Source organism: Micromys minutus (genome assembly GCF_963924665.1).
Source record: "Micromys minutus genome assembly, chromosome: 31".
Taxonomy (NCBI): domain Eukaryota; kingdom Metazoa; phylum Chordata; class Mammalia; order Rodentia; family Muridae; genus Micromys; species Micromys minutus.
In genome coordinates this window covers 169,789-192,079 of record NC_137966.1, presented here as the reverse complement: position 1 = coordinate 192,079, position 22,291 = coordinate 169,789, and the positions used below count along the sequence as shown (strand labels likewise).

General features: G+C 41.9%; 1 protein-coding gene across 4 annotated transcripts in view; it reads right to left on the bottom strand.

Annotated features, from left to right (window-relative positions):
• Positions 1 to 218: 218 nt before the first annotated feature.
• The window catches only part of ITK (IL2 inducible T cell kinase), a gene marked incomplete at its 5' end in the record, with an annotated part of 53,977 nt that continues 31,904 nt past the window's right edge, over positions 219 to 22,291 (bottom strand). For all 4 annotated transcript variants that reach the window (XM_080908082.1, XM_080908083.1, XM_080908084.1 and 1 more), the window contains 10 exons: positions 219 to 307; positions 4,194 to 4,351; positions 7,068 to 7,186; positions 7,267 to 7,331; positions 8,696 to 8,912; positions 10,429 to 10,600; positions 12,526 to 12,600; positions 12,988 to 13,121; positions 13,894 to 13,976; positions 19,370 to 19,424. In XM_080908082.1, coding sequence (XP_080764208.1) covers positions 236 to 307; positions 4,194 to 4,351; positions 7,068 to 7,186; positions 7,267 to 7,331; positions 8,696 to 8,912; positions 10,429 to 10,600; positions 12,526 to 12,600; positions 12,988 to 13,121; positions 13,894 to 13,976; positions 19,370 to 19,424 — 1,150 coding nt within the window. In that variant the 3' untranslated portion in view covers positions 219 to 235. The remainder of the gene's footprint in view (positions 308 to 4,193; positions 4,352 to 7,067; positions 7,187 to 7,266; positions 7,332 to 8,695; positions 8,913 to 10,428; positions 10,601 to 12,525; positions 12,601 to 12,987; positions 13,122 to 13,893; positions 13,977 to 19,369; positions 19,425 to 22,291) is intronic.

Genomic DNA, 22,291 nt, shown 5'->3' with positions numbered 1-22,291 from the left:
AGAGGCTGGGATGGGGTGAACACAGAGACACTGCTCCAGTTGTGGCCCAGCTATTGGCTCAGTGGCTGGCCCTCCAGCTTCTTCTAGGATGCTGTAGTTATGGCTGCATAGGTGCTGGCACCATGGTCCAGACATCTGTGGGAGTACTGGGCTGGCGGCAGCTTTTAATGCTCTGGAAAAAGGACATTGTTCCTTCACTCAGGATTAATGGCTGTGGCTGGTCAGTGAGTCCCTGCTAAAGTCCAGATTCTGCAATTTCAGCCAGCTGACTTAACAGCTGGGAGAAGGGTGGCCGGTCTTCTGGTTTCTAGAGAGTAACAAAGAGATCTCTGTAAGTTCCTAATACCTGTGCATTCAAGCTAAGTTTAAAGCAGACCTGAATTTAACAGCAGCATCCCCATTAAGTTCAAAATATGATTTCTTGCAGGCTGTATTGGAGGCAAGATGCCCTTACTCTCCATAACAGAGAGTCTGAGACCAGATGATCTAATTTAAAATTCTTGTCTCCTTTTTTAAAGAGGGATCAAACCCAGAACCTTACACATGTGACACTGAGCTTAAATCTCAGTTCTACTACTTGTCCGTTGTGTGAAACTGGACAGATGGCCCAAACCTCTCTGAACATCAGTTTCCCATCAGTAAAAAGGAGGTGAAATCTAGCTCATAAGATGGTTTCAAGAAGTAAGTAAACCATGCATAAAATGTATCCCAACAGCACTAAAGAACAAAAAGGGGAACATTTATGTTTAAAGTTCACACTGTGTTATAGGATGTATATAAGGGAAATATAATGTTATGTTAAATGAGAGATGCTTGAAGTCAACACCAGTGCTGAGTTGTCAGTTCTTCACAACTTGATCTACAGAGGCAACACAAACATCAATAAACCTCCCAGCATGTGATTGTGGTATTGACTAGCTGCCCCAGAGATGCCTATGAAGAGACAGAAATCTCAGAGCACAAATACAATGAATACAAAGAAAACATAGTTGGGAGGCTGATACCACCCAACCTTGGGGCTTACTCTAAAGTTCATCCTAAGGTGACACTGATGAAAGGATAAACCATGGATCAGAGGGGCAGACCATGGGGCCCAGAGAGAGCCCGGAGGAGCATAGCAAGCAGACAGAGGAGTTAGAGACAACAAACAGTGCTATAACTGCCTACCCACACAGGAACCAGCAGTTCAAGTAACAAACCTAGGCTGCTCAGAAAAAGTAACCCCTAGTCTATCATGAATTTAAAGGTCAAAGGTGAAACCATAGAACAAGTGGTTTCAAGGGCAAAATGGGGAAGGCAGTGTTGACTGGGAATGGGAGAGGGAGGTCAGTAATAGGAAGAGTGACAGTAAACAACATTAAGGATGTCTAGAAAAAGCCATCAGGAATTATACTATTTATTTACCTAAAGTTATATGCAATACATATAAGTCTGCATATACATATGTGGTTTAAGTAAAGTTATATTACTTGGGCTGACAATACTCCCTGTCAAGAACCACAGACTAACAAAAACCTATATAATTAGGAGGAGAAACTCCTTTCAGAGTTGCTGGTTATAGGAATCCATGAACCTCCCCCCTCAAACAATAAACTTGCTGTTGATCTTGGCTGCCTCCCAGAGGTTAAAGGCAACTGCCTATTACCGAAGACACTATACACTTTGGACATAAGACCTTGAAGAGCCAAGCTGGTTCTGAATTGAAAGCCTCCTCCCTTAGGTCTAGCTTTCATTGTACTGAAAGGTGCTTTGAAATCTTCTAAGAGAGGGAAGCAATGGGCAACCCCACCCAACTATGATGCCTATAGACCGCATAGCTTTGAGCATGGCACAATAACCCTGAAGATGCAGTAGAGGCACTCACATCCTGGCAGTGTTCAGCAACTCTCCTATTAGATTTACACAAAGGGAGGACAATCATGTCTGGTACTGGAGATGGTGATGTCACAGATCTTAAAGAATATCTATGACACTTTATAAACCAACTTAATTCCTAACTGTACTCTAAATATATACCCGTAAACAGATAAATGTAGCTTTCATTCCTCATTAAAAGAAAAGAAAGAAATTTTAAAAATCCATATGCAACAGATGGAGATTGTTATAGAAATCCAAAGTGGTCAAATATAGGGAATGAGTATATAGCCCCAACTAACACATCTGTAACATGACCTCTGTCCCCAAAACTCAGGAACATTGTAGAAAGGTATGACTGTAAGAGCCAGAGGGCCAGGAAATCTGTTGTGAGACTGTGTCTTCTAGAAATGACAGGGAAGCTTCAACCATCATCCCCCAATAATATGGCTGCCTAAAGATCTGAAGAAGTATGACACCAATAGACATGCAAACATGGAATGGGAAGATCCTCACCAGGCCTCACCCCTGTACTGGGAACTACAGGCAAATGAGGAGATACTGGGAGTGGGGAAGTAGTCTTCCCCAGGGATGAACCCCTAAGTGGTTATCTAAGACCAAGTGGTCATTCCCCAAATCAGACAAATCACATTGTTGACTGAGTAGGTTTTGTTTGTATATTTGTGTGTGTGTGTGTGTGTGTGTGTGTGTGTGCACAACAATCACAATTAAATTAAAAAGTGGCCATGATTTTGAGAAGGGGCAAAGATTTAAAAGAAAATAAAAATAATAAAATTAAATTTCTATAAGATCATATCATAAAAGATCTGAGTTACTTCTGTTTGTGATGGGTTGTTAGCTACAACATCAAAAGTGAAATGTATAGGGGGAAATGATGCTGAACTTGTTAAAACTGGAAAACTCTCATTTTGTTCAGTAAAAGACCCTGTCCAGAGGGACAGTGAGATGGCTCAGAAGGTGAAAGAACTTGCTAAACCAGACAACTTGAGCTCCATCCTTGGAAACCACAGGCAGAAGGTGAGAACTGTATACTGCCCTCATGGCTGTATACACACACACACACACACACACACACACACACACACACACAAGAAAAAAATAAATAATGTAATGTAAGTGATACTAATAAGGGCTGGGGAGATGGATCAGCAGTTACGAGCACTTGCTGGGATCAGGGTTTGATTCCCAGCACCCATAGGGCTGCTCACAACCTTCTGAAACAACAGTCCCAGGGGTCCTGAAGCCGTCTTCTGTCCTCTGTGGAACTGAATACAAATGGTACACAGACACAGGTACAGGCAAAACATGTATATACGTAGTTTTTTAAGTAAAAAAACTAAAGATGTTACTAAGAGAATGAAAAGGTAAACTGTAGTCTTGGAGAAAACATTTGCAAAACATATCATAATAAGGAACCCTTTAAAAGCCAACGATAGAAAATATAAACTCAGCTGAAAGGTGGGCAAAGATCTGAGCAGGCATTTCACTAAGATTACAGATGGCAAACAAACATAAAGATATGTGCAACATGGTAAGCCACTAAAGAAATAGCAGTTGAGAAAACAAAAAATATAATTCTCCCCCTCCTCTGTCAGAATGGTGATGTCCAACACAACCAGTACTGGTATGTATGAAAAGCATCAGGACCAGGCATGTAGGTTCAGGGCCTGGTCCATATAGTGAATTCCAGGAAAGATAAGGCTGCAACAGTACCAAGCAAACAAACAAAACAATAAAAACAAAATAAAACAAAAGCACCAGAAGCCATCATTACTGCTAAGAATGTAAAAAAGACTTAGGAAGGCAACCTGACAGTGTTTAGTGTTTTAAATCAACTAAACATAGTGTTAACATATGATTCAGCAACCACTCCTAGGCATTTACTCAACTGAGTTGAAAATTTATGCCCATACATAGATTCACCTTAATAGATTCACATTAAGGAAATGCTTATAGCATATTTACTCATAATTTCTGGAAACTGAAAGCTCCTTTAGTAAGCACATGAATAAGCAAACTATGGTATGTCCATACAATGGAGTACTACTCAACAATAAAAAAGAAATAAACATTAAAACCCAAGAAACCACACATTGTTTCCACATGCAGTACAAATTGATAACCACACACTGAAATATCATACTGTACTCCATATGTACATATAATGAAAACTTAATTATACACAGAAACATGTACAAAGTCCTGCCTGTTTATTATAGTCATTCTTGCTCACCATACTTATAGGTCATGTCCTTTCTCTCATGATGGAGGCCATAAAATTGTGTTATAATCTAGGGGGAATCTTCCTGTGTACTGACCTCTTTCCAGCAATGATTCATGATCTGGTAGACATGAGAGGAGGCCAGGCGGGGCTTGTATAACCGAAATCCAGTGCTGATGTCTTCCACGACCTCTGAATTGCTTCGGTTTTCATATGGGATTTTGCCTTCACTGAAGACTTCCCACATCAGTACACCTAGAAGCAACAGTGAGTAGAACAACAGCTAATGGAAGGTGCACACATACCAAAGAGACTCACGCACACAAACAACAGGGCACCTGGAGTGAGTATTAAGTCTACTCCTCTAGACTTCTAAAAGTGCAGTATCAGGCTTACATGAGGTTTATCAAGCCTTCCCTTGATTTTTTTCATTGATTGATTGACTGTTCTATTTTAAAATATTTTATTTTTTATGTGTGTGTGTGTGAGTGAGTGAGTGAGAGAGAGAGAGAGAGAGAGAGAGAGAGAGAGAGAGAGAGAGAGAGAGAGAATGCCCTGTGTGTACATGTGCTCGAGGAGTCTAGAAAAGGCCACTAGACCTTCTGGAGGGGTTCTGAGGTATATATGAAGCAAATAAGTTTATGTCTAGACTTTGGTTTCATTTCCAAGCTCTCTTGCTCTCTCTCCTACCCGCTCCACAGATGTAAATATGTATAATACACATGTATGCAAATATTCCAAATCTAAGGTCTAAACCATTTTTGGTGACAGATCATAGGCTCTCAGAAAGGAAGGGAGATTGCTGGTGTCCTAACCAGAGATTTGCAAGGGGTAAAACTACAGGACTGGGGGATGGAGCTCCCCAAAGTCTGATCCCCAAATATCCAATAAGAGTCATTTCCTACTCCTGTTCAAATGGGAGACTTCTGAACCTCATCCTAATAACCTAATCCTGGGATCACTAACCTGAAGGTTCCTCTGAGGTGCCTGAGGACCTGGAAATTCCTCTGACTATGAGGAAGACTGTTCAGTATCCCAAGGTGCCAGGATTTCTAGTGAGGTATCTTTTGAAAGGGAGTTGTTGCTGCTGTGGGGCAGTGGCTGCTTTAATGTGAACTTCTAAGACATGGAGTTTATAGAAGCTACTGACTTGCTTAAGACAAAACCCACGTGGCTGAGGCAGGCAGGAGGCTCTTAGCTTGCAGGTTGCTGTTGTTTTTCACATCCTATTGTTGGTCTTTTTCTTTTCTTTCCATCTGTCTGTCTCTTTATGTCTGTCTATCTTTTTCTCCAAGACAGAGTTTCTCTGTGTAAAAGCCCCGGCTGTCCTGGAACTCTCTCTGTAGACCATGCTGGCCTGGAACTCAGAGATCTGCCTCTGTCTCCTGAGTGTTTGGTTTAAAGATGTGCACCATCATACCCAGTTGTGCCTACCTGTTTCTGTTCTTCACCAGTTTATCAACCTCATTCCTGGACTCTCTTCAAATCACATATCTCAGGAGAGGATACATTTTAGACTAATCTTCTGGAAAACACAGTAGACTATACTTGGGCTGGCATGCTAGGACTTCCCAAACTCTGCATCTGCAGGTGAAGGTGTGGGTATGGCTCATACTATAAACATCTTTGTGGGGCCCAGCATTGGCAGTGTCGTTGGCTCTATAACCCACAGAGAAGCCCTAGCCTTCCTCTATAGTTGTGGACAGTTGTGCAAGGATGACACCAGAATAATTTCCTCCAAGTTCATTCTGTAACTTCTACCTTGTTAACAGGGTAACAGCCAAGCCAGGAGGTGTGTGTGTGTGTGTGTGTGTGTGTGTGTGTGTGTGTGTGTGTGTGTGTGTGGTGTGAATTAAGGAACAGAGCAGAAAGATTCATAATTAACAAGTTCTGAAAATGGGCACTCTAAAGTGTAGATCATATCACTGGTTCTTAACCTGGGAGATTTGATTCACCACCATCTCCTATAAAGTTTGTGCCCTAACCAACCTTTCATATGGAATGGCAAGGTCAACCCAAAGCAGTTTCTCTCCAAAGTGCCATCTTTACAGCCGTCATATCAAAGAAGTTATTCAATACACTTTCATGCACATTGTTAGCATGCAGAAGTTAGTTAGACTGAGGTCAAGCTCTGAAAGTTATTTAGCCTTTCCCACATGTTAACATCATTCATTCATTCATTCATTTATTCACACCAACTGTAACTTCCTTTGTTCTTGCTCTAACTCAGTAACTCTTGCTTGTTCTCTGGTTGTAGTTGAGTTTTCACACTTGCTAGTCCCTGCCAAGGACACAGTTTCATGAATATTTGAATGGAGACAATTGTTTAAGAGTTACTTCTAGAAAGCTTTTCTATAGCATACTAGGTAAATCAGACCCTTCCCCTGCTCTAAATACTCTCTACCAATGCTGCTTTCTTTGAGTCACAGCACTCACTGACCCAAACTCCACTGCAGCGTTTATCTGTGATCTTGTATGACAGTCATCTGTCTCCTCTACCCAAAAGTTTAGCTTCAAGAAGACAGAAGTCTATTCTGCCCTGTGCCCCCTGCTCCTCAGCACCTGAAAGGCACTGGAGTACAACAGACAGTAAACCATTGTGGAGTAACAAGAGCTTACAGAAGATTAAGTACGGGAAAGTTGGACACAGCACGGTCCTGCTTTCAAAGGCTTCATATTCCAATCTCCGGAACCCTCCAGCTTTCCAGCTTTCCAGCTTTCCAGCTCACAGGAGCTACCACAGTCTCCTTTCCCACTATTATTTTAAATTTTTTAGCTGTTCTAAAGATATCTAGAAATAAATGCAACAAAAAGAGCCTATTTGAACATTACAGGCTGTTCTCACACAGGCCCTCAGTGGGTTCTTTTTCCACATAGGGGTCAGAACAAAGTAGACTTGTTTGCATTTGAGGAAGAAACAACTGGCCCACAGTTCCAGATCACACAGGGGTGGGCTCAGGGTGACACTTACCAAATGACCACACATCTGACTTGCTGCTATATCGGCTAAAAGAGAACACTTCTGGGGATGCCCACTTCACTGGGAATTTGGTACCCGTGGAACTAGTATATTGATCGTCAAGGACAAATCTGGGAAGAGGCAAAGAAGAGGTCAGAATGGTGCAGGGCTGAGTCTCCTGACAGGAGCTGATACCACACCCTTGCATTACCTTGTCATCCCAAAGTCTGACACCTTGATGACCTGGTTTTCTCCCACCAAACAGTTTCTGGCAGCCTAGAGTAGAGACAGGTAGGCAGAAGAGAAATAAAACTGTGGGTGGAGAGCCAGGAGAGGAAGTGACTTTGTTTCCCTGTGTTGCTGTACAAAGTCACTGTAGAGCCTTACAGATGTTGAGCTTCACCAACAACCTGCTGAGCAAGCTGGAAATTCAGTGAGCTAGCTGACTGTGCATGCCCTTTTATCAGGAAGAGGAGTTTATTTTCTAATTATTAGAGAGATCCAGCATTGTCCATCTAGTAATTCATTGGAATTCAACCTGACAGGGTAGGCAGTGTAGACACTGGGGCTGCCTGCAGTGCCTCCTAAGCAATGAATATGAAAGCCAATCCCCTTAAAGTTATCCTAAATAAGGAGAGTACCTGGCCCCTCTCAGTATCCCTTTAGGTAGTCTTGGAAGAGTCCTGGGAGACCAGAGAAGCATTGGTGGGTGGGTCACACACTGAAAGTACTTCCATGTTCACCTGGGGACTCATATGAATATTCATAATCCTGCCTGTAAGAGGTTCCCAGGCTGCCTTTCAGGTTATGGTGCAGTTTTGGTAGAAAAACAGTGCTTCAGCCCAAGTGCCCATCAATGAGAGAAGGAGTAAAGAAAAAGTGGTGTGTATAGACATAGATGGGGGTGGGGGTGGGGATGGGGGGAAGGGTATTTAGTCAGAAGGAGGAATGAAATGATGGCATTTGGGGGAAAGTGGGATAGAACTGCATAACATCTGGTTAAGTGAAATAGCTACCCTAAAGGACAAACAACATGGGTTATTTTTTTCCTCATACATGAGATCTAGGTTAAAAATCAGTCAATCCATCAATCAATCAATCAATCAGGCAAGCAAGCATGTAGGTAGAAGTGGAAGTGTTTAGGAAGAGGAAGGGAGCCAGTGAGATCAGGGACAAAAGACAGTGAGGGAGAGTTTGAATACAATCAAAGCATACAATGCACATGTAGGAGAAAGTCATAAGGAAACCATTGCTTCAGACACTTAACATTTGTAAACAATATGTTTTACAAAATGAAACTGTCCTTGCCCATCTTCTTCAGTTTTACAGGGGGAAACTGAGGCACATAGAAGGTAATTAGGAGTAGTTGTATGTTCCACGTTGGAAGACTGTGGATTGAAACTCTGAGGGCACAAGTTAGAGGAAGAGCTGGGTGTAGTTCAGATCTGAGCACTCTTGAAACACTTCCCTGTCAGGGATCTCCTGAAGTGGGTGGAACAGGAAGAGGCTGAGAAGAGGGAAGGTCATGTGGGACTCCTGCTTAATGATGCTCTCTCAAACTCTGTAGAGCTACATTACAGGGGAATGTGCATTCTTTTGTCCTGTTCTTGTAGGTGTTGGCCCCCTGCACTTGCTCATACCAGGTCTCTGTGGATGACACACGCTTTTTCTAGGTAGGCCATGCCCTCACACACGTCCAGGCACATGCCCAGCAGGGTCTCTGCTGCAAAGAGACCCCGCTGATTGCGAAGGTAATCTGACAGGCAGCCGTGCTCCATGAACTCAAACACCAGGCAGATGGGGGCTTGCTCCAGGCACACCCCATAGAGCTGCACCAGTTTGGGGTGAGAGAGTTTCCTGGAAGAAAAAGGCAAAAGATAAGATGACCCTAAATCAATTTTCCAAAAGTGTTGACAATATGATGGCACTGAGGTAGATGAGAGTCACTTCACCTGGCTCATGGTTCTGAGAAGAGAACCAAACCTCAGACCCAAACTAAAGAGGGTTATGGGAGCCAAGGTCCCATATCCCAATCCATCAATCAATCAATTAGCAGGGAGTCATCTGGTATGAATGAAAATGGACAGAGGCAAGTGTGGGCCAGAGCAGAGATGGGTAGAAGAGAAGACTAGAGCGCCAGACATATAGCAGTTGTATATCATGCTGAAGTCTGTCTGTCTGTCTGTCCCTCCCCTTCCATCCATCCTTCCCTCTCCTCCCTCTCTCTCCCTGACCCCTCTCTTTGTGTAGGCCTCCAGTCTACCATGGGTGTTATTCCTGAGGAATCATTAACCCTTCATTCTGTTTAATTTTGTTATCTTTTTTTTTTTGAGAATAAATTTTTTTCCCTCACACATTATATCCTGATTATGGTTTTCCCCCCACCTACTCCTCCCAATTTCTCTGCACCTCCCCTCCCATCTGGATCCACCCCCTTTCTATCTCTCATTAGAAAACAAACAGGCTTCAAGGGGTAGTGATAAAATATAATAAGATAAACGAAAACAAACACATTGGAGCTGGATAAGAGAAACAGGAAGGTAAATATGCCAAGAGAAGGCACAAGAGTCAGAGACCCCACTTGTCCGCATACCCAGAATTTCCGTACAAACACAAAGTGGAAGCCATAATACACACATGTGGAAGACCTGCTGCAGACCTACACAGGCCCTGTGCAGCCTGCCACCATTTCTGAGTTCATATGTGCTTTGCTCATGCTGATTTAGAGGGCTCTGTTTTCTTTGCATGGCTGCATGTATGTATGTATAATGTGTGTGTGTCTGTGCCAATCTCCTGGAACTGAACTTGTGAGCTACAAGTGCTCTTAACCACTTTTTCTCCAGCTCCCACTTCTCCTCTCCTCTCCTCTCTGCTCCTCTCTTCCCCTCTCCTCTCTCCTCCCCTCCCCCCTTCCCCTCATCTCTCCTCACCTCTGCTCCCCTCCGTTACTTTCTTCTCCTCTCTTCTCTCTTCTTTTTCTTTTCTTTTTCTTTTTCTTTTTCTTTTTTTTTTTTTTTTGAGACAGAAACTCACTGGCCTGGAACTATCCAAATATGCTAGTCTGAACCTGCCTATCTCTATCTCCCCAGCACTATTGTACTAAGTACATGACTTCATGTCCAGCTTCTTCTTCATCTTCTTTTTTTTAATAACATGATTTCTTCTAATTTGAACTTGGATCTTGGTGGTTGTGCAGCAAGCACTTCACCAACAGAGCCATCTCCATCTCCTCAACCCTAATAGGGTCTTTTTGATTTTTCCTTGTACAGTAGGAGTCTACTACTAGGGTATGACAATATATCAAAGTGGAATTTTACAAACACAGCCCAGACCCTTCTTGCCAGCACGCCTGCACACCCCTGCTCTAACTTACATCATGACTTCTGCCTCCTCGATAAAGTCTTCTTCTGACATCGCCCCTTCCTGAATGGTTTTGATGGCCACCTTGTCCTTGTTGAGCCAGTAGCCAAGATGCACCAGCCCAAACTGCCCGCTGCCAATCTCCTGCACGAAAGTTAGCTCTGAGGGTTGGATCACCCACTTCCCTAGGACAGAGGGAGAGAGAAAGCTTTTAGGGAGGACAATGAATAAGATATGAGTCTCAGGAACATATACAGTTTTATCTAGCCTATGGTCACTATAACTCAAAGATGGCTTAGGCTGTAGTAGGTAGTAACAATAGCATCAAAAATGCTTTTGAAGTTGTCATGATGCAGAAGGAGAGAGGAGGAGAGAAAAGGACGATGGTGTTAAGTATGATAAAGAAGGTAAACGAGAGGATCATTACAGGGTCCCAACATTTTTTTTAGCTGCATCTGATTGAAAAGTTTTATTATGATTTTTTTTTCTCCTGAGACTACTTACCATCTATCCCAGACTGGTCTCTAACTTGTAACTGCACTTCCTCAGTCTCTAGAGCACACAGAGATTTGCAAACATCATGCCTATAATTTTACTCCCATTAGCACAGAGAAATTTTGTTCTTCTCTTGTTCATTGATGAGTGTAGAGGTCCTCTATGCTCACAGCACTGCACAGGGTTTAATGAGAATGGAGCTTGAAGATGTGGGCTCACAGAGGACTTGCACAGAGGCACAAATAAACTGTTTCTGGCCGCTTTTTAAGAATTATTTTTATTTATGGGTATAGTATATGTCTGTGTGAATGTAACACACATGAATGCAGTTACTGGCAGAGGCCAGAAGAGTGCATTGGATCTCCTGGAATGGAGTTATAAGTGAATTTGGGTGCTGGGAAATGAACTTGGCTCCTCTAGATGAACAGAAAGCTCTGTTAACTTTCTAGCCATTTTTCTAGTCCTAGAGCAGGCTCTTGATAAGTGTTTAATAAACAAACAAAAGGAGCTAAGTCTCAGTTTTCCTACTGACAAAATAAGTGGGATGACCAGATAATCTCTATGATCCCATCCAGTAGGACACTTTAGGATTCAACAATTAGTAGAGCAGCCTTGCTTTCCTAAGGAGAATAATGATATATTATGTTGCCCTGGTGCATGGTACAAACACATGCCAATCAAGCTGAGGAATAGACTCAAGTGCAAACAGCATGTGAGTATCCACTGTGTGCCACACATGCTGGTGTCTGGATATAAAGAGTTCATGTATTTTTCTCCAAGTGTTTCCCTACCCACCTAGGTCAAAACTACTAGGGGGCTTGTTTATAATGTGGACTCCAAGGCCATGCTCTCGGGAAGTATTTTGGTAAGCAGCAGGGAGTGCCCTGGGACCAGCATTTCTGGATAACTGTTTGGAAAGAGTTGAGGCACACTGAAGTTTGAGAACCACCAATGGATACAATATGAACATTAGATTAGTCTCCTATTCAAACAGCACATTTTAGCTTTGAACCAAGGGATGTGAATGAAGATGCTTTTAGGTTTTAGTAGATAGTCAAGAAGAGAAGCTGTTTTGGAGGACAGACTTCATAGTAGGCCATAGGAACCTATAGGTACAGACCCTATTTTTTTTTCTGGTACTGGGGACTGAACATGGAACCTGACTGTGTTAGACTAACGGTCTACCACTGAGTTAAAGTCCTAGATCTCAAAAACTTCACTTTATTCTATGTAAACACTTCTCAATGTGGACAGCTTCTAGTCCTTATAGAAGACAGACTCAACAAGTTAGATTATAACAAAAGTTCCAAAGGGTATAATAGAATACAGAGCTAAGGGCTTGTTTTCTGACATTTTCCAATACCATTAGGCAGAGTGTTCTGTATAAAGTAATGCCAATGAATGCTTCATTGAAGCCAAAGGGCATTGATTTGGTCTTACTAAATGTGTTTGGACACACACATTTCTTATATAAATGCATATGATCACATCTCTTACCATCTCCAAGTCATCTGGCATTTGAAGAACAGTTAGGCTAATAGCAAATCCTCTTAGGAGTTTTCCTAGATATTTAGAAATGTGAGTTTTAGCAAAAAGGTCCACATCTTCTACCTACCATATCTTAGCCCTGCTGTGACAGGGGCTTTCTGCCTCCAGGAGCAAACTGGATACCGGAGTCGAGTGACCAAACCTAGGTTGATAGAAAAACCAAAGGCTATGGTTATGGCTTTGCCATGGCAACTATCTAGGTTAAATCACCAGTAAAAGAATGGTATGTGAAATAGTACTTCCAAATTCCAAAGTCCCACCACAGTTTTCACAGAGCCCTTGAGAGGATCCTTAAGCAAAGGAGGTCAGTGACATGGTAACCTCAGAGCCGGTGTTTCCTGTGGTGGGCATGGGGATCCTAGGCATTTGGAAGTTTTTTGTTTGTTAGTTTGTTTCTGGTTTTGATTTGCATCTTGAGTTACTATTTATGTTCAGTTTGTGCTACATGAAGAACCCAGTGGGGACTCTGTCATTTCTTCCCAAGTCTCTTTGTGGGGATCCCCTTCTGGCTTGGTCCCCTAGAACTTACCTCCTCCATTGTACTGGTGATACTGGATGAGGAGAGGGATGGAGTCAAACACATACTTCTCAGCCACATAGTACCGCTTGGGGCTGTCATTTGTTTCTTTGATGTGATAATGTTTGATACAGGGGTTGTTCTCACTTGAAACAAATAAACACACACAGTAATTACCAGAAGAGCACAGGGATTTTTGACCATGCATGGTTATGGCTGCACCATTTAAAATGCCATCTGTTATGGAGCCATTACAGATGCTCCTCAACAGAGAAATGGATAAAGAAACCATGCTTCATATATATACTATAGTTTTATTTAACTGTAAAGAAGAAGAAATTAGGATACTCACAAGTAAATGGATAGAACTGAAGACCAGTGTGTTAAACAAAATAAATTCAGACTCAGAAAGACAAGTATTGAATGCTTTTTTTCACATGTGGAATCTGGATATAAACACACACATACACAGACACACAAACACATACACACACATTTGCAAGCATGCACACATGCACACTCAGGAGTTTGGCACACAGGACTATGGTAGATAGGTTTTATTCTTAGCATATCAAAAATTGGCATTTGTCTATTTCCAATTTTAGATGAAAATACTTTCTTGTACTCCATTATCTGATATGCTCACCAAATACAGAAGCAAGTTTGTGATGTCTTCAGAGTTCTGCTATCAGGACTTGCCAAAGCCAAGAAGAGGGTCTGGTATTCACCCAGTTCTGCCTCTTTTAAATTCCTCTAGTTCTGCCCTTGAACTTGGGTCTTTAACTTTACAGGAGCATTGGCAGAAGCCACACCACTGCCAGTGAGGCTCTGCATGATGTATATAGGTGGAGCTTGCTGTGCCTATGCTGTCCCACAAAGCAGCTGTCCCAATTCCTCTGTGCCAATTGAGTGGCATACCTTATGATGGCCTTGGTGAAGACAGAAACTGTGTATGTCCCGGGAGTCCTGGAATCTCGGACCATGAATGCTCCTTCTCTACCCTGTATTAGGTAGAAAGAGTGGAAGGTTAGTGATCTAAAAACCAAATTCCGGAACCTAGCTCCACTTTCATGCTTTGGGAAGGAGGAAACACTGAGTGGCAAAAAATAGCCTTTCAGTAATGCCAGCAACCATTTCCAATTATACATGCAGCAGTACCTGTGAGGTCCTATACAGACAGACAGACATGGGCCTTCTCCCTTACAGTTCACCAGGCACTGGACTCTACAGACATTTCCCAACCCTCAGTGTTGGAGTCTGGACACCTTTATCCTCTTTGACAACAAGGTCAGTAGTGAGCACCAGAGGGATTAAGTGGGTTTCCTATGGGTCTCCAGATAGTAAGCAGTGGGACTGAAGTTTGAACTTTGGTGCCTGAGCAAATTCACTGTCTTGTTTCATGATGTGCCAGCCTCTTCTACACCTTCTCAGGGGACACAAGACTTATCCCCATAGTTCCCTCAGTTCCCTGGATGAAGCTTGATTTCTCAAGTCCTGCTCACAAAGCTGATTTCACTGATGGAGAAACAGTGGGATTCTACTAGTTGAGAGAAAGAGAGACACATACAGAAAGTCAGAGAGAGACACAGAGAGACAGAGACAGAGGGGGTGGGTAGAAGGAAATGCTGACAGTTTTGCCTTCTCTGATGGAGTCAGTATAAGCAAATAGGCATGCCATTTACACATTCCTGATAGAAACTGTAAAATCCGAACCGTCTTAAGAACTGAATCCCTAGGTCTTCTCTTATCAGTTGTGACCATCTGCAGAGCTTGTTAATTATGACTTACTTAAATTAGATATTGTGAGGTCATAAGTGAAGGTCACAATTAGACAGGAACCTTATATGGAAGTCATACAGTTTATAAACACAGGGAAAATATTTATAGTAAAGAGTAACAGAAGCCCCTCCATCCATCAGTACCAAAGGAGAGGTTTTGCATGAATGAATACACACACACACACACACACACACACACAGAGAGAGAGAGAGAGAGAGAGAGAGAGAGAGAGAGAGAGACAGAGAGACAGAGAGACAGAGAGAGACAGAGAGACAGAGAGACAGAGAGACAGAGACAGAGACAGAGAGAGGAGAGGGGATGAGCATGCTAATATGCATTCTAATAAGCATTCTGGAAATAGATTTGCCTATTTTAGACATTTTATGTAGATTCTTTTTGTAAATGGAATCGCATGTGTTTTTCTGTGAGTGGGTCCTTTCATTTATAATATTGTTTCCAAAGACAACCTAGGTGGTAACATGTGTAAAGACTTCATTGCTACTTGTGGCTGAGTGACATTCCACTTTAGGGTCAGACCACACTACACATGTTTTCCATTCATCAGCTGACAGCCACCTTCTGGCTGCTGGGAGTAGGGACCTTTTGTTTGATGGCTTTGCTCAACAGGCATTATCCAAAGTTTTTACTATTTGCCAAATTATGTAGCTTTGGCTCTTGGCTGGTTGGAATGTGATGGGTTAATCTCGAGACAGGAAGAAACAGACCTCAAGCAGAGGCAGATTTTATCTGGTTATGTCATTTAATCTAAAGGAAGAAACAGACCAAAAAGACCATAAACTCCCCAACTGTCTGAAGAGAGGAGCATAAACATCTCTTTTATCTAATTAATGATATCTGGCTGTTTGTGTTGGTGGTACTGTTTCAAAGAAGTCGTTGTTTTCCTGTAAACAAGTTGTGATTATAGTAGCCCTCAGGTGTAAGTACTCTATAAACACCAGGTGACTGAGCGGTAAGGTCATCATCAGGTCTGCAAAGCATGGGTAGCTCCACCTGCCCCAAACTGTCTTTCTTCACTGGAGTTACTGTGGGCAATATTTGGTGAAAGCCACATGGGCTCTCATTTGGGACTGAAGCAGCTAAGAGTTTGAGGAAAGCATGTGCCTTACCACATACTTCCTGCAAGGAGCTGAGAGGCAGCCACAGGCACATAGCCCCTAAAGAGTGTTGCGGGGGCAATGACTTGAACAATGTTGCCACATGGGGCTTCACTTCCTCTCAACATCTCAGAGTGATTTTTATTGCTTCATTTAGAAAAAAATAAAGAGGAAACAACAAAAAAACGATTGTTAGAAGGTGAAGTATGTGTATAACCCTGAAAAGATGGGAGAAAAGAGTAACTCATGTCCTTCCTTATGCGCTCTCCCCCTCCCCCTTTTTCAGACATATCCCTGCTGTGGTGAGGCCATGCCACTGATCCACTTTCTGAATGTCACCACAGCTTACCAGCCTTTAATACAAAGGAGATGGATTAGGTGGTCTTTCAAGGAAATTCTAGCTGCAACACCTTGTAGTATTATTAATTCCAGGTGTTTTCTGATTAAAAGTATATGTGTCAATTTCTTCATCTGTGAAATGACCTTTGTAAGGCTGTTGGTAGACTTGAATAATATGAACAGAACAATTCCTGGAATACAATCCCAGGACACTGACTATTAGGGTTATTAGTTCTCATTATTATCAGATCCTGTGTGGTAGCATTTGGTGGAAGCATGAATTATATTGTTTGTCTTCATCTGAGACATGTTTCAGTGTGTGCATATCCTTCTTTTTGTACAGAGATTTGAAGCTGACTTTGTAGAGGGGACTCTCAAAACAAAGGTATGTTATTCAAATATGGGCTGATGCTTTTGTGGTCTTGTCATGCTGAAAAGTATGCTCTAAGAATGTCTCCGACATATATCTCTCATGGGGGCCAGTCAGAGTGGGGCTTGTCTCTCAAAACAAGTCCATTTTAAAGTCAACATTACATCTTTGATGACATCTTGGAATCACACAACTATAATTAACCTAGGTTAGGCTTCTGTCTAAAGAGTAGGTCACTCAAAGTGTAAGATGCTGCTGCATGCATGAAGATAGTTACAGAATACCTGCCCACAGGGATTGACCCTCTGTCTTGAAGGGCTAAGGCTGAGGGGAAATTCTGAGATTGAAGGCAGAGTGCAGACAGAACCACTGGAGAAGTGACATTACATCTTAATGTTCAAAAGAAGAAAATTAACGTCTCATGGCTAGGCAGAGGGCTGAATTTTTAAAGGAGGTGTCAGTTGAAGAACAGAACATGTAGGAGATTCTTTCCCATGTCCCTAAACTAATTTAAGTCACATAATTACTTCAGTACCCCCTGGAGAGGCTCGATTGGATAGGCCTGGAGTCCAGGAGTTTGCTGAGGGGAAGGATTGTTGTTTTACATTTTTAATGTTTATGTGCATGCTGTTCCATGAGTTTACATACAGGAGTCTGCAGAGGCCAGAAGAGGGAACTAGATCCCCTGTGATCTGCCATATATGTGCTGGAAAATTGAACCTTGGTTCTCTATAAAATCAGCAAGCATTCTCAACCTTTGGATCATATCTCTGGGCTGGAGTTTGTGCTTTTAAAGTTTCCTCACAGATACTCATGACCATCCCAGCCATGATTACTTAAAAACACAGTAAGCAATTGGTGAACTCATTCATGGAACAAGTAGTTGTTGAATAAGTGTTTTGTGCTAGATACAGTTAAAACTAAGCTTACTTAATAGGGACAAAGTAAAATGTAGAAATATACATGTTTATAGTGTGTAACATAGAAGCTTTGGTTAATAGCAGGAGAAGTAAATATAACCTATCTCTTAAGAGGCATATACTTGTGAGACAAGAAGACTCTGAGTATACTAGAGAAGCAACACTGTTGAGTCAGACAGCAAGCATGAAAACAATAGAAAGAAGCCCTCATCCCATTCTTACTGTCCAGAACCCAGACTAAAGCTTAGTGGGCCCCTCTGAAGTTTGCCTTTAGTCTTACCTAAGAAGAAAGAGTGTATTTGGTAGTTGAGTTCAAAATATTAGCAAGAATGAATGTCTCAACGGCCCAAGAAAGCAAAATACATTTAAATGCATCAAAAGAACTTTTCAACAGCAAGAATTTATTTCGTCATTGATGTGAGCTGTTTGAAGCTCTACACTGACTTTATTAAGAATGCAACAGGTTGTAAAGAAAATGTCCTTATTAAAATATAGCATAATTCAGGGCCCTAGTTCTGTGTTCTTTGTAGTTAGTTCTTATGAAACTTTACTGTTTTCCAGCAACACAGAATGAGGATGAGAGGAGCTGGCTACATTTGTGTCCTAAATCCAGCTCATGAAAATATGAACAGGTGATGATGGATCAGGCCTTTAATCCCAGTATTTGAAGGCAGGGGCAAGTGGATCTCTGAGTTTGAGGTCAGCCTGGTCTAGAGAATGAATAGCAGGAGAGCCAAGGATACACAGAGAAACCCTGTCTTGGAAAACTAAATCAAACGAATGGGAGCAGGGAGAAAACAAAATTTAGGTTGCTTTTGGGAGTTCTGTTTCTACAGACCTGCCACAGAATCTTAGAATCTGTATTTTTGTTATATACATTTTTTGTGTGTGGGGGGGGGGTAGGATGTATGCACCATGGTAGGCATGCTGAAGTCAGAGGACAACTGTGGGAGTCAGGTCTCTTCCTCTACCATGCAGGTCTTGGGTACTGAACTCAGGTTGTCAGGCTTGATGGCACAACCTTAAACCCCCTAAGCCATGTCCCAGGCTCCTGAGAATCTGCATTTTAAACACCTGCAGCAACTCAGATATGAGGTCTATTGGAAATCACGGGAGATGATTAATTATAGAGAACCAAGGAGAAACAGGCATTCAAGGACTCAATTCAGTTCCTTCCACTATATGCCTTTGATCTTGGTATCCCTTCTACCCACCTTCCATTCAGTGAGTTTTGGTTCCCAGTGGGGTCCAGGAGCAATGGCAGTGACTAACTGCACAGGGCCAGGAGCACACAAGGGCAGCATCGATGGAGATAACAGATCACTGGCACCCTGATATAGTCTAATGTTCAATTTGTCCTCACTGACAGATGGGGGCCCAGAAGGCAGAAGAGAAATCCCCACAGTCACCCACTGAGCTGATAGCAGAACAGAAACCTGAACAGGGGAATACAACACATCAAATCATGCTTCCTTTCTGCTCATCCCTTTTTTTCCTAACTCTAAGATCCCGGGGTGAGAACAGCCTTTCTTCCAGACTGCAAAGGCTTCAGAGAAGAAACTGTAAGTGAGAAATCTGTAGGACTCCTGTAAACTACAGTCCCTTTAGGCAGAATCCATATCTGAGTAGCAGAGACAAGGATAAGTGGGGCATCCCTGAAGCCAAGGTCATGGCAGCAGCCAGTTAGCACCCAGGTCTAGCACTTTCCCAGGCCTCCTTTCCTGTGCTGTCTAGTCCCAGCAATCCTCAGAATACGAGTCCTCAGACTTGAAAGCTGTTGTTAAGCCAACACAAGAATCCACCACACCAGCATAACCATAACATCACTGGAAACCATACAATTTCTTTTTAGTGAGGATGCAGATACTCACTGTGTCCAAAAGAAGTTTTTCAGCTTTGTCTCGGCTGATGCTTTTATTGTACCACCTGAAAGCCAAAAACAAGCCATGGGTCAGTTTGAAAACTTCATCGCTTACTTATAAAAGATGATGCTCAAAAGTCATGTGTTTGCTTTCTGTTTCTACCAAGCCTTCAAACCAAAAGAAAAGCCATAACCATTTCCTGGTAGTAAGGTGTTTATCTGGAAAAGAAAAAGGATAAAGCAAGAGTTGGCATCAGACTGGTGATTGCTGAAGCTGACTTTCAGGACCTTCTTTGTACTGTGTTCTCTACTTTTGTGTAGAAATTTTCCATGATAGTGTTGTAGAAAACATTCACCTCCCCCATTTCATATGTCAGTGGGTGGCTGTAAGTGGGTGAAGGATGATAGACAACCATAAAAATGTTAATGCTAATTTGCAAGTTTAGCAAATATCCTTTAAAAACACTCCTTGTATTTTCTTCTTCTTAAGATTGGGTTTCCCCAGACGTTTTGCAGTTTTTGTAACTGACTGTAATTAATAAATGGCAAAAACAGTAATCATTTTTAAGAATGAAGTTTTTGAATGTTATAATTCAGAGACATATCTTGTTCATCCTAATCACTTAGGCAAAAGAAAGTGCGGTGGGGGAGAAAGGGCTCAACCAAGGCTGAGAAGAAGAAAGGCAGGAAAAGGCCATGAAGGCTATTTACTGTCCATGCATATGTATAAGCACAGGATGATCAGTAGCCCATGCAGTAGGATGTGCAGACATGCAAGTTGATCAGTAGTCTCGTGAGGAAGTGCAGGTTCAGCACATCTCTCTTTACCCATCCTTCTTCATTCCAGCCATTAATGCTAGTGTAAAGTATCCAATTGAACATGTGCTATCATATATAAAATACATAAAAACCAAAACATGAATAAAAGCCTCAGCCAAATAGCATTCAGAGTTCTCTAGCACTTGGATAATAATTCTCTAGGATCATGAAGTCTGACATATTATGTTACTTCCTGGTAAAGGAAGTCTACAGGGCCTTATTTCTGGGCCAGAAAGCCTACAACAAAAGGAGAATGATCGTCAGTCGACAATTTATTTTTGGAGCTTAATAAATGCAGGAGAGGCTCTAGATAAGGAAGAAATAGAGTCTTCAAAACTTGTTTGGCGACTTGAGATCATCTAAGAAGAGAACCAGGGGATTCCATCAAGCTTTTAAAACACAGTATGGCAGAGCGGACTGTACACCTCCATGGGCTTCCAGATGGCCAGCAACTGTGCTTCATCCCATTCAAGCTCCAGACAATGCATATGACTTGCTAGAGCTATACTCTAAAGTATGAAACATGTCTGGGTTCAACAGACAATAGTGTCACTCTCATAGACCAAGGTCTGCTAGAATTCAATGCCCAATGTCTGCAGTGCAGTGTTTTGCTTTCCTCTGTCTTCTCTGATCTTTTCTTTACCATAGGAGAGATCAAAACTCACAGAAGGTGAGGTACAGTAGCCTCTCCTCTACAGGTTTGCTATTTCAGTTGCCCATGGTCAAACCATGGTCCCAGAAAATACAAAATGGACAGTTCTAGAAATTATCAATTCTAAGTTTTGAGTAGCATGATTAAATCTCATGATGATAATGTAGGGTATAAGTCACCCTTGAAACAGCCAATTTTATGGTAGTATATTGTTATAACATCTATTTCACCGCTAGCCATTAGTGTTAATATCTCAATGTATCTAATTTAAAGTAAAATCTTCCATAGGCTGTATATAGAGGGAAAAGTATAGTTCACACTGAGTTCAGAACTACCTGCAGTTTCAGGATACACTGTAGGTCATGGAACCCACACCTGGGAATTAGTAGGCTTTGGGAACCTGTTCAAGACCCTGCTTCTAGGCTAAGGCAGAAAACCTGAATCCAGTTATCAACCCATATCTTAGCAGGTGGTATATTTTGAGTTCTCATGCAAAACTTACCTTAAAATAGCCAAACTTAAGTTAAAGAATTAAAAGTATGGATACCTTCCCTATATTTAGGTATATATTAAATATCAGAACGTAATGTTATATCATTTCCTAGCTGGGATTCCATAACCTGGAAAATGCAAACTGGTAGTGCATGGTACAAACTAGTTCATAAACCATATGGTTTTTATTATGAAAAGAACTTAAAATTCTTTTAGGTAGGGGATATACATTTTTAACTGCCCTCAGGGGTCCATCAATTCCCTACTGTTTTATTTTGTTGAGGCCTTAAATTTGCTTCTTGAATCTTAAACAAAGGGATTTTGATTAGAGACCAAAACAAACACAGCTATTCAGCCAAGCAGTCGTTTGAAATAAACAACCATTTTTTTCCTTCAAAGGTGGTGACTATAAAACAATTATTTCAGCTAAGGATCTCTCATCTGTTTCATCTCAGCAAAAACATTCTTGGAAAGGATGAATCATCTCTCAGCCCTGGGAAGGGCTAGATTCACACATATTTGATCAAACTGTTGAAAGACACTATTTAAAAACTGTTAGCACTTGGTTCCTGGAATCTGTTCACATTGCAGAAACCATTGCACTGGCCATTGAATCCTAATGGGTTAACGGAGGTTCTGGTTATCTTATATCTTTCTTCTCTGATGCTTTATATTTAATGAGTATTAATTTTTTTATTTTTGTGGGAGGGTTTATTTCACCTCATGTAACTGAGGTTACAGTCCACATCAAGGTAGGCAAAAGCAGGACCTCAAGGGAGGAGCTTGAAGCAGAAACCATGGAGGAATACTGCTCATTAGCTTGTTCCCAGGCTCACAGCTAGCCATCATTTTTCCTCCCTCCCTTCCTCCCTCCTTCTCTCCCTCCCTTCTTCCCTCCCTTGAGGCCTTGTGGGCATCTCTCCATCCGGTTTGTCATGTTCACTGGTGTCATCCTTGTTCAGCTCATGC